The sequence below is a fragment of the Lonchura striata genome, chromosome 5, assembly GCF_050655825.1.
Source record: "Lonchura striata isolate lonStrDom1 chromosome 5, ASM5065582v1, whole genome shotgun sequence".
Taxonomy (NCBI): Eukaryota; Metazoa; Chordata; class Aves; order Passeriformes; family Estrildidae; genus Lonchura; species Lonchura striata.
In genome coordinates, this window is record NC_140707.1 from 51,061,620 (window position 1) to 51,073,823 (window position 12,204).

A 12,204-nucleotide genomic window follows, 5' to 3' on the forward strand; every position below is an offset into this window, starting at 1 on the left:
GAATTTGCCTCTCTTATTTATTATGTAAAGGGGCTACATTATGACTATGTTGTACTGTTGTGAGAAGCATCCCAGTTGAGGCTGGAGGTTCATTGGCAAAGCTGTGGGCTGCGGAGGGAGAGAGTAGGATGGTTTGCAGCTCTGCCCTGTGGAACTTTAAGCAGAGTACATAGGGAAGACTGCACTGGCTCTGCTTGTCTCCAGCTCTGCTTCTGGCCTCTGGTGGGAGTAGGAAACTCAAGCAGCTGACAAGAAACAAGCTCTGTGAGGATACACAGCAAGAACTACTTAAACTGACATCTGTGCTCCTTGGAATAATTTGTGCAAAGCTTTTTCGTTTGGGGGTTTTGTTTGTTTTCTTTCATGGCAGATAAGAACATAAAGGCATCAGAGCTGTTTGTCTGTCTTTGCTCCTGACAGTAGGTAGATAACTCAGAGGACAGCATCAATGACCTCTGAAAGTGCTCCACCAAGTATGTAAAAAGGATATGATGCAGCTATCAAGCAGATACAAGCTAGAGAAACTTCACTTTTTCATACTCTGTATTCCTTTGTTTCAGGAATACAACATCCAAAGGACACTGCTCCCATTTTTCCAAATGAATTTTGACCTGTGTGTTAAATGCTGGAAGAAAGCTGAGCACCAGCAAACTTGTGTCCTTGTGCTGAGGAACGTTTATGCAATTTAGGTAACATGATGCCTATTAAACGAACTGTAGATCATAAATGATCTCCAGGCAGGCATCTCCCAGTGGTGAGTTGCTCAAGTAATGGGAAAACAAGCACTGACTCATTAACTGAGAATTCCCCATGAGAATGGAAACAAACAACCCTTTTGGCTCTTTTACTTCAGTGACGCTGAGATGTTTTAATTTTGATTTCACTGGATATTTTCACTCTCTAGCGTGCCATGTTGTGAGAAAAACCATCAGAGGCCAACCCAAACGAAACCCAAACCCGTTCCTCCTCCAGGACTCCACCCTGGCATCTCTGGCGGCGCCGGGCATTGCCCACTCGCCCACAGCCTCCGCCGGGTCACAGCTCTGCTCAGCCCACGTCCCGTTCAGCACTGGCGGCCGAAGCCTCTCCCGCCCCGGCCCTCGTGGGGTCTCCCGGCGGGGCCGGCAGTGCCGTGGGGCGGGGGTCGCGGTCGCTGTGCCGCGGGCCGGGCAGCACGCAGCCAGGGCCGCGGTCCCGCAGGCGCCGCGGCGGAGCCGGGCGGGCCGTGCCGGGGCGGGCCGTGCCCCGGCGGCCCGAGCTGCCCGGCCTCGCGGCGGGGCGGGGCGGAGGCGGGCAGGGCCGGGCCGGGGGCACCTCCCCGCGCGGGCCGCCGGAGAGCTCGGCCAGGGCGGCCGGCCGGGCTCTTCTGGGCAGGTGGTGCCGGCGGGGAGCCGAGCCGAGCCGGGCCGAGCCGAGCGCGGCCCACGGTGCCGGCATGGTGTTGGTGGAGCCCGCCGGGGCGCCGAGTCTATCGACTGCGGCGGGAGGGGTCGGTGATGCCGCCGCCGTGGTACGGCTGTCCCGGCTTCGCTGGGCCGTGCTGCTGCTCTTCAGCAGCTACTCCCTGTGCAACGCCTTTCAGTGGATCCAGTACGGCAGCGTCAACAACGTCTTCGTGCGCTTCTACGACGTGAGCGCCTTCGCCATCGACTGGCTTTCCATGAGCTACATGCTCATCTACATCCCGCTGCTCTTCCCTGTTGCCTGGCTGCTGGACAAGAGGGGCCTGCGCTTCATCGCCCTGGCTGCCTCGGCCCTCAATGCTGTGGGTGCCTTGGTGAAGCTGGGCAGCCTGAAGCCGCACCTCTTCCCCGTCACTGTCCTGGGACAGGTCATCTGCGGCCTGGCCCAGGTCTTCATCCTGGGCATGCCCTCACACATCGCCTCGGTCTGGTTTGGCTCCCACGAGGTCTCCACTGCCTGCTCCATTGCGGTCTTTGGGAACCAGGTAATGGGCAGCTGCACCCCGGCTGGCTGCGCTGGTGGGGCGGGCTGTCACCTGCCTGGCCGGAGACTGGAGGTGCTAAGGGAGCAAACCAGGGAGGGGTAAGAGATGTACATGGCTTGAAGGGCAGCTGCAGGGATAACCCGAATTTAAATGAAATTTTTTTTCTGGAAAATGCATCTGGTCTTTGGAAGGATGTCACTGGTGTTAGCCTGGCGGCTGATAGTTGTGGCAGAGGCAAGTGGGACCTCCATCTACAAAGTTCGGGGCAGTAGGGGGCTTACGTATGATTCTGGCTTTGAGGGGGTCTTTGGCTGAGGCTCTTCTCCAGTGCCCTCCACTTCCTGTGTGTGTGAGTCTCCAAGTCCAGGGCTGTGATTCAGGAGAATTATGAATGGCCTTGGGGGGAAGGCACAGCCCTGAGAAACTGTTTCAAGCAGAGTGCCTTTCAAATCTGCAGTTGCATCTGGACTTGACGCTGCAATATCCTCTTCCTGCTGACAACTAGATGGGATAAAGGAGCTTAGCTGTCTGCTGAAAACATTGTCATTGGGCTCTGGAGGACAAGGACTTTAGCACTTTCATACCTCTTAAAAGTTGGTACAGTGTTTCCACAAGCAGTTGCTTTGACAAAAAGAAAAGTTCTATCGGGCCAGTGTCCGGTCAGCTCCCCAGCACTATTTTTATCAATACAGGCGCCTGAGGCCAGTGACCCACACTTTCTCAAGCTGTGAATGTCTTTTCTTGTAGACAAAGGTGATAGTATTTTACACTGCTTTGAGAGGATCAGGGAAATACCTTCTTTACCCTTGCACCGGAACACGTGCTCATTCAGTTGAAGTGAATAAGCCAATACTGATGCAATGAGGCATAAGTGAAGTAAGCCTGGTTCTTCTGCAGCCCTGGCCCAAAGAAGAGGAAAGTGGCATGTGGCATTGGCTGCTGGGCCTGTGCCCCTTGCTCTGAGATGCAGTGTACTCCCCTGCATGTGACTCCTGCTCCACCCTGGGCCATTCAGCCTGTGAGTGACTGCCATTCTGATTTGAATGGTTTTCAATTCAGGTAGCTTCTAATACAGACTGCTTCTTCCTGTGTTTCTGTATTTATTTAGATACTGCTGAGGTAAAAAGAGGTGAATGCTTGGAGATAGTATTTGAGGAACAGAAGTTTGCAGAACAGCACCAGGGAATTAAGGGGACTGCTTTACATCTAGGAAAGAGAAAACATACTTGTCTTTAGTGCACCTAAGCTTTCCTTTTTGCTTTTATCATCCGTTCTAGTGGGCTGGTTTTTATGTGTTTTTACATTAATCTTTAGAGTGGAAAGCATCTAACTTGGCATGAGCAAATAAGTAACTGAGCATTTTGCTGTCAGACTTTAAAAAGAATTATTCAGGTGGAGTTACTCAACAATGTGCATTAGAAATCTAAACAATGAGGCTGTCTGCCTGTGCTATATGACTGCGTGGAGTCATCAGCGTCCCAAAAGGAGTGGCTTAATGTAATGGTTGTGAAAAGCAAACTTTAGCTACCCTTTTGGTGCTCCACACTGCTCTGGTGGTTGCACTGACATGACAATGAGACCTCAGTTCCATACATAGACTTTGCTTTGTAAGCCCAGACTTTCCTTTTAGAGAATCAGAGAAGTCAGAAATTGTAGTGACTAAAGACAGAGCATACTCCATAGGGAAGACCTATTTATTCCCATAGGCACAATCCCAGTGAATAAAAACTAGCTGTTTTGTTTACTGGTGAGTTTGGGCAGGGGGAAGAAATAGAAGCATACATTTTTACTGACTGTAGTTAAAGACTGTATTAGAGAGTGTTAGCAAAGGGTATAGTACAGTGGTTTTGTAATTGCAGTATGGTAAATTATTCCCTATGCCGATTTTTCTACAACTGTATGGTTTTCCTTTCCTTGCCATGTGACTTAGTTTAATTATTATTGTTATTGAATACCATGCACTGTTGTCTTTCTCCATTAAGAATTGCAAGCAACTGCATGAAGAAGCAGGGAAGTATCACTGCTTCTTTATTTGCTATGCCTGTCCTCTTTCTGCTCTTGTTCTCTTGGTCCCAGGCTGCACTTCAGCTGTCCTGAGGAAAGCCCTGCCTGCTGGCTCATCTCGGTCTGCCAGGGCCATGTTTGCTCAGGACAACGCCTCTGCTTGCTGATTGATGGTAACCCTCAAGTTCAAAGTTAGTCCTGAAGAGTGAAGACTAGGAGTTAAATGCCCTTTAAAAAAAGCCAAACAATCCCTAGTAAGTTACTACATCACCTCACTTGTTTCTGGCCATTTGTTGGCTGTGGTATCTGAAGTACAGAACCAGGTTAGATTGAGGACTTTTGAATCAGTGCTGAAGAGCTTCTAGAAGAGTGTGAACACCTGTGGATGTGTTCACATTCTCTTGTTCACCCACTGCTGGTTTAAATGACATTTTACTTTTACCGCGTTTTAGCAGGAAGATACATAGGTGTTTTCCCATTCTTTTTCTTTGTCATGGAAGCTCATGTATGGGGAAGTATAGAATAAAGTTTGCCTTTTGGATACTTTGCAATTAATGTATTAGTGTTATTGAAATATTACTGGCTTCTCATTGCTTGAAAACTAGGAAAAATCTATATGGGGAATCTTCCTCATGCTGAAGGTCTGGGGGACGGAAGCAAAAGTGTTATGGAGAGTTCACGAATGTTCTTCAGATGTATTTTAATATGGGCAGGAATTTGTCTGCCATGCTTATGAAATACAGCTGTCAATAGTAGTGTGCCTACTACAGTGTGTACATCAGCAGTGTTCCCTGTGGAGCATCTCGGTGCTGGGTATCTATGAAGTGTGAAGTCCCACACACAAGATGGATAGGAGAGAGCAGTCTGGGTAAGGCCATGCTGTTACTATTTTGTTGTATTGATTCATCAGCTGCAGCCCTCTTTGGGACTGTGGTTCAGACCTGACAGGCAGCAGCAAACAGGCTTCTCACCTTCTGCACTGATGGCAGCCTGTCCATCATGCTCCCTGGCCACAGGACTGTGGTGGAAGGAACGCTCTCCTGAGATACTGACATTTGCAGGAGTGTGTGCTTGCTGGAGCAGCAGGTCTTGTCCCTTCATTGAGCACACTTGCTCTTCTGTAATGTGGGGATGAGGAAGCACATGATCCTTTGGCATGACAGAACTAACGTGGGGCAGGAGATGCTTAGGTAGAGAGGTAAATTTTCATGGCATTTTGAAATTTATAAGCTGGAGTCTGATGGCCAGGTACCAGCTCTCTCCTTCAGCTGCCATGGTGCATTCTGAACTGCTGTGCATATGCTGTGTTTTATGCATATCTCACTCTTAGCTTGACGGGCAAGGGGCATGGGCAGCATGCAGAGAAGTGTATAACTGTGTTGCACACAAAGAACATTTGTGGATTTGATTTGTATTGCTTTGCTACTAGTATTGGGGTTTTTGTTGATTAAGAGAGACCTTGTTCCTGTTTCTTGCTGTTTTGACAAAGAAACAAGCCACTGATGGGAGTATGAATATGGGCCTGTTAAATGATCTTTTTGCAGTAATTTGCCTTTTTTTATTTCTTTTAAGCAGAGCTTGAAAAAAGTGATGCGATTTGGGAGGAAAGAAAACTTCAGCCTCATATTAAGCTCTGCTTTAGGGAAAAAATAATGCAGCACCTTAGGATCTTAGGATCTATCCCTGTTCTGATATAGCTGCTATGTGACTTTAGAGATTTAGGACTTCCATAACAGAAACAGCCTGAGGCAGATGTTTTAGATGGTATCTGCAGCTCTTTGGGAGTGCCTGTCTTGAAGTGATTGGGTGATGACCTTTGACATGGACAAACCTGGTGATGAGCTATGAATGAAATTCAGGGTAATGTTCTCTCTCTCACTCCTGGTGAGCCCTTTCATCTGTTTTGAACTGGAGGAAAAAGTCTGCCTGGGGTAGTGGCTGAGGTGTGTTTTGCCATGTAATTGGGTCTGCAACATCTGAGTAGCCATTGCTTTTGAGCTGGTGATCCTACAGTGCTGTTTGTGCTGAGCATGTGCCATTGTTTGATGCCTCACTGGTAACTCTGTTCTGTACCTTTTGTCCTTCAGGGAAGGCAGCATCTTAAAGTCTAAGAAGCATTGTGGAAATATATCATGTCCTGTGGAGTCCCTGTCTTCCAGTCTTTGAGCGGACATTTAGACCGTCTTTGGCTGCTCTGTCTCTGCTGGAGGATTCCCACCCCTTCAAACAATTCCCTGTTACAAATATGGACAGATGGTGCTCTGTCTTACAGCCCTCTAGCTTGGCCCTGTATGTCTGAGTTTTAGCTATTAGAATAGAGAAGATTTTAGTGGCAGTAGCTAATGTTGGTGTAGTTGCTTGTAGTGATATTAGTTAATGGGTGACATTCTCCAGCCCTGTCTCCTTTCTCTCCTGACAAAAAAAGGGCTGGGTGGATCAGAGCACTTGGATCCCAAGGAGTGCTATATGGCTAACTCTCCAAGATCCCAAATGTGGCTCAGTGTGGGAGGGTGTGCTGACCAAATAGCAGTGTGGCTTTTGCAGGAATGCCTCCGTTTCTATAAATGGACATGAGAGCCTGAAATGAACTTTTTCTACCCATTTCATCTGGTATTCCCTTCCCAGATATACACCAAAGGCAGCTCCCCTTTCTCTCTCACAGAAGCTGGCTTTTGGGTTAAGTTCTGCATGGGAGTTTAAATGAATGTCTGCAGTGTTTCTGACAGGAGGGCAAGCAAGCACCCTCAGCACTTGTCCTGCAGGATATCCAGGATATGCAGGATATCTGTATTAGGTGACTGGGGTAGGTCCTTGACCAAAGCATATCCCCACTGAGGATTCCAGTAGCAGTTGAGATAGTTGTTAGAGCTGAAACCTCTCTGTATTTTTCTCTCTCCTGTCTACTGCTGTTGTTTTGTTGTGTTGCATTTCTTTCCCAGACGACTGGGGGAAGGTGCATTCAAGGCTGGCAGGCACTGAGTGACTCGCACAGGGGAAAGAGTCTTTACTGTACAGCATTGCACCATATTAAGCATTATGAGATGATGCCACAGGAGCAGAAGTGTGATGTGGAAGGGAGTTTGCTTTGTTTACAGATGAGCTTTGGTTGTGCAAGTGTGGTTTGGAGAAGCAAAGTGTCTCCCACATTAACGGGAAAGCAAATCAAGCTTAAGCTCTGTCTTGCCTCATCACAAGGCTGGATGACAATTTTTACTTCCACAACTTGTGTACTTCCTTATTTTTTCTTAAAACACTGCAAGAAAGTTATGTAAACTGTGCAAAAATGTACATTGGTTTCCTGTCTATCTGGATTTAAATAGGCTCTTCTAATTTTGCTGTCAGTGGTATGGAAGAAGCATATTCTGGACACCAATTTGTACAAAAGTTTACTGTGTAGGATCTAGCAACTTCTGCTTAAACAGCATCTCAGTTGGGTGTTTTCAATTCTCCTTTAGCTTTTAATATGGCTGGGACCTGTGCTGATAGCAAAGTATTGGGAAGCCAACGTGCAGTTGCGAGGCACAGGGTGTGAGAAGGGGGATAGCTGTCTGCTCTCTGCAGGTTGTGATATATGAATTATAGGGTCAGAAGGTTTAGCTGCTCTGGTGAAATGTCATGGTTACAGTTTGAGGGGCACTTTAGTTAGAAAAGGAGGGAGGGCCTAGGACAGGGCTTTAATATGCAGACAAGAGTATAAGATGATGCTGTGTTGTCCAGAGCTCTGGAACAAGCATCTTCTCAAAAGAGTTTCACTGGCTGAATCCAGAGAGAATATAGAGTGTATCCTCCTTACTCTCCGAAGTCTTGGCTTGGGAACTTGCGAAGACCATATTGAAATGATGGTTTCTGAAAAGCCTGTTGTATTGGTGTTTATCAAAGCATAGATCTTTTGATTACTACATTTTCTATCCACTTGGCTAAACCAGCTGGCTGCTGGTCTGAGGGTTTCCTGGAGCTTCTGCTTATGCTGAGCCTCTTAAAAATTATCATCACTTTTCTCTTCCTTCATTCCCAATTTGAATATTTGGTAACAGACCATTTATTATGTTTGTGTGCAAGTAGTGTGGATTTTCTGTTGACTTGTTCTTTTGAACATGTAGATGAATACCAGATGGTCTTGATGCCTCATAGAAGACATTTGTTTTCAAAAAATTGAGTAATATCTTCGACTCATAACACATTATGTCATGAATGATGGTCCAAGACCTCTTTCTTGAATGTTGTCCTTCCACAGTGATCATCTTTTGACCCCTTTGTCAGGTTTCCTCATTTTGTTGTGTTTCAAGAGTTTTCACTTAGTTTGTAAAGCTGTTCTGGTGCCTCTTTTGGCCTAATTATGGTTTTGCTTTAGCTTGGTCCAGCTTGCAGTCATTTTTCTTTGCTTGAAGGAATAATGTCCAGTTTTAGAGCTGGTGGAGTTTTTTCCTTTTTTTTTTTTTTTGCTTAATTGTGGTTTCTTTATTTTACAATATTTTGCTAATATCCTGTAGGCTTACAGTGAGCCTCTGACTCAGTGTCTTTGTACAATCCTAGTGCCACTTGCAAACATTTAATTTCATAGGCTTTTCCCCTTCATTTCCATTTAACACACTTTTTTCCATTAGACAGCTTCATTTTTTGAGTTATATATTGCTATAGTGTTTTGGAGGGTGTTTCCTTTTTTTGTCACTTCTGCAAGGCAACTGAATTTCACTCCAGTACAGAACCATTCTGTAATACTGATCATAGTCACACTGTGCTGTTCTGAGTTGAAATCACAAATTGTGCTGCCTCTTCTAAGTTTTCCTCAGAAAAGGGTATTTATGGAATCCAAAAATGCAGTCTCTGCATCATCCCTGTCATGATGCTTATTTAGCTTGCAAGGGCATTGTCAGAATTTCTAACTGTTGTGTATTTTTGCTTTTGCAGCATCTCTCTGTCTTTTAACATTTTAAGTGACCTTCTGTATTTGGTGGTCCCCTCTGTCAACATTTATACCTACTTATGGAATTTTACAGGGCTTCTGCGTTCCTGTTGCTGAGTCACAGTTTTCTTTGAGGAGGAGGTCCACTTCTGCACTCCTCCATCAATCATTCATTTAAATTTTTTATGCTGCTACACCGCTGGTTATCTTCTTTCAGGAGACTCTTAGCAGCTAATCTTAGACATGTCATTTTCTATTTCAAGACTTTGGGTGCATTTTTATCACCTTCTTAGCTACTTGCTCTTGGTTTTGTTGCCTATTCTTGTGCACACTTGAATATTGAATATGATGGTGTTGTTGTGACTGGTCCTTCACAAAATTTAGGTTGAAAATACATTCCTTCTATCCTTTATTAGTCTCTGAAGAGTAAGTCATCTGAACAGTGCTCTCTGTTGTAGTTGTTGACTTTCCTGGTAGTGTGTTTAAAAATTACCCCAAAGCCTTTTTAAAATAAAGTGCCAGCAGCCTGATCTCCTGGAGAGATCCTCAGAGATTAGGACAGTGCTGGGTGTTTTGGGTGAAAGGATTCTGTATGATGTACCAAATTTTGAGAACAAGCTTATCTATATAGGTATTAGAGACCTATCTGCCTGTATAGAGGTTGCAAATTAAGTAAGAGGGTCCATTAATGTCCCTTATGACTGATGGTGTCTGTGAGGAGGGTAGCACGGACTTTTGCAGAACTAACCTTATTTGACATTGCTTTATTTTCCATTAAGTGTAAGGTGTAGAGAAGGGAGAGGTTATTTTTCCCTTTCTAAGACATCTGCTAAATGTTCTGGTTAATTGGTTACACTGTTTCTGTGGACTGATAGTAATGTGCCCACTGACCTCCTGACAACTAGGCTAAAAATCTCCTTGTGAAAGGTAAAGTATATGCAGTGTAATAGTCATAGTGTAATTGTTGACAGCTTGTCGTCTTTGCTTAAAATGATATGAATAATCCAGGGTCTCTCAGTGTTGTTCAGGAAATCCTCAGTTTTAGTAAAGTCAAAGGGCCTTATCTTTGCAGAATTAATAGCATGAGTTGCTCTGAAATATAAAATGTAGCTCCTATTGCTATGATTTTTGTCCATTCTGTTCAAAGATATAATGAACTCCTAATGGATAAAAGTTGCTTCTTTTTGGGGGAGGAGAAGAGAAAGCACAAAACATCTGTTTATGCTTAGAAAAGTTGTTCAGGAAAATTCTTCTGAACAGGCCAACAAGTAGTTGAAGAAAGCTGGGGAAGTCTGTGACCCATTGGGTAAGTGATGACTGTAGGACCTCCCAGAAAAAGATTTCTAAACAATTTGCAACACAGACTCTCAATACCTTCTCTGCTAGGTATATCAGATAGATCCTTTTCCAGGATGGAGCAGCTGGAGGGAGACTGGAAAAGATTGAATTGCAACTGTGGACCTGGAGAAACTTGTGTCAGAGGTCAGAATGAAGCATGGGTCTCTCCTGTTGGTTTGCTGCTGTTCAGCAGCTTATGTGGCTAGCATGTGATTGCAGCGAGAAGGAAGCCAAGAAGTACCTAGCACAGGAATCCAGCTTAGTTCTTCCAAGAATGAAAGAGTGGTAAGACAAAAGGTCAGTTTCCAGTAAAGTGTTTGTCAGCCTTACTCAGGAAAGGGTGAGGGGCACATAGAAAACCTGATATATGAGACTCAATATGACAATACGACTCTTCCCTCAGATGGAAAGGAGCAGTATTGAGAGTCGCTTCCTCAAAAGTGAAATCTTTAGAAATGTTCTGGAGATAGGAATGAAGGCCAGGCTGGCTGTGTGTCCTGGGCTGACCAGGCACACCAGAGGTACAGGCCTGTGCTTGGCCACAAGGAGGGCAAAATAAATGTGCTGCAGAGACAAGCAGGCTTTTGCCCTCTACCAGCCATCTCTGTGAGCCTGTGTTTCATGCCATTACCTTTTCTGTGCAGCTGCAGGCTTGTGTAGGGAAGGGGAGGTGTGAAATTTGATGGAGATTAGAGCCTGAAGCCTCTAAACCATAGAGCATAAGTTGTGCTCACTGTAATCAGTGGGCAGTGCAGAGGAGGAGAGTCAGCCTGACTCGCTGTGATGAGAGGCTGCGCATAGGCCATATCTGAGCAAAACTGAGCTCTGGCAAGTTTAGTCCTGTGTCAGTGTCTGTGCCATGAGGGTATTAGGAAGGTTTATCCTTCCTAATGATCTTTTAAGTTTCCTCCTAAACTCTTTCAGTCCTTGACTTGCTATCTGGGATGGCACAGCTTGGCTTTGTCTTCAGTCTGTGTAACCAAACCTCAACTGTTCTTATTCTTGACAGTGCCTTGAACTGGTGGGGCACATCTGAAATCTCTCAGTGGCTCTCCTCACTAGCTCCCTGTGATGTCTGAGAGACTGAATTTAGTGTTGTTATCTGTTGCTGATCCTGACCCAGGATATTCCAGGTCCCAGTGGAGGGTACTGTTTGACACAGGAGAAGTTTGGCCAGACATGGTTGAAAGTCACTTGTTTGTAAGCTAAATGTGGTGCCTGAGGGCAGCAGATAGCTCTGTTTTAATTCTAAGCATTCTTCTTGTCTGAAAAATACACCAGATGGATGGAGGAGTAGGGATTTGGTGGCGAGTTTTCTGGGTCTGAGAGGCACAAGCTGATTTTTAGCCTAACTACAAGATATGGCAACTGAAATATATTTGTTCTGAGATCTTTGTCTTGGCCAGTAAGTCAGTCTTCCAGAATGAGTCTATCAGTATCCCAGAAACACAGATCTATGTCAGAGAAAGCATGCAGAAAGCACAAGGTTTTGCTAGAAGATGGCCTGAAAAAGTTGTCCAAGCTCATGCCTGGGTTACAGGGCTCTTGGGTCTTCTGCTCTGTGCTGATGTGTTTCCATGAGGTTTATGGGCTGCACAGAATTTGTCTTTCTTAGTCCTTGCTTTCTGTACACTTCAGAGCAATTTATCCAGGGATGGCTGCCAAGCTCCATTACTAAAACAACCTTGACATCTGGGGTATGTGCTATAAACACTTCTTTTGCTTTCAATCTTGATGCTCTTCTAGGTTCTCCTGGTTGTCATAGGTGAGCCTTGTCTTGGGAGGCTGCTTATTTGAAACTATATCAAAGTTGGCTGAACCAGATTAATAGTTCAGCTATATAGAGTGGTTGGGTGTCTTGGCCCTTGCATTTACGTGGTTAGAAAATAAATTTGTTCAACTCATTAGCTCATCAAATACTGTGGTTGGTTTGGATGGTCTTGTTTTCTGCTATTTTTAATGAGCAAAATTGGATTACCAGGTGATCAGGCCAGGACTAGAGCAGAGGCGA

The 12,204-nt window shown here is 45.4% G+C and overlaps 1 protein-coding gene across 6 annotated transcripts in view; it reads left to right on the forward strand.

Moving 5' to 3' along the window:
* The first annotated feature begins 1,313 nt into the window (after nt 1–1,313).
* Nucleotides 1,314–12,204, forward strand: part of FLVCR2 (FLVCR choline and putative heme transporter 2) — a 35,093-nt gene continuing 24,202 nt past the window's right edge. For 4 of the 6 annotated variants that reach the window (XM_085582175.1, XM_085582179.1, XM_085582176.1 and 1 more), the window contains exon 1: nt 1,337–1,948. In XM_085582175.1, coding sequence (XP_085438301.1) covers nt 1,436–1,948 — 513 coding nt within the window. In that variant the 5' untranslated portion in view covers nt 1,337–1,435. Of the gene's footprint in view, nt 1,949–12,204 lie in introns of all 6 variants that reach the window. The other 2 variants (XM_085582178.1, XM_077784020.2) reach the window with 1 other exon arrangement.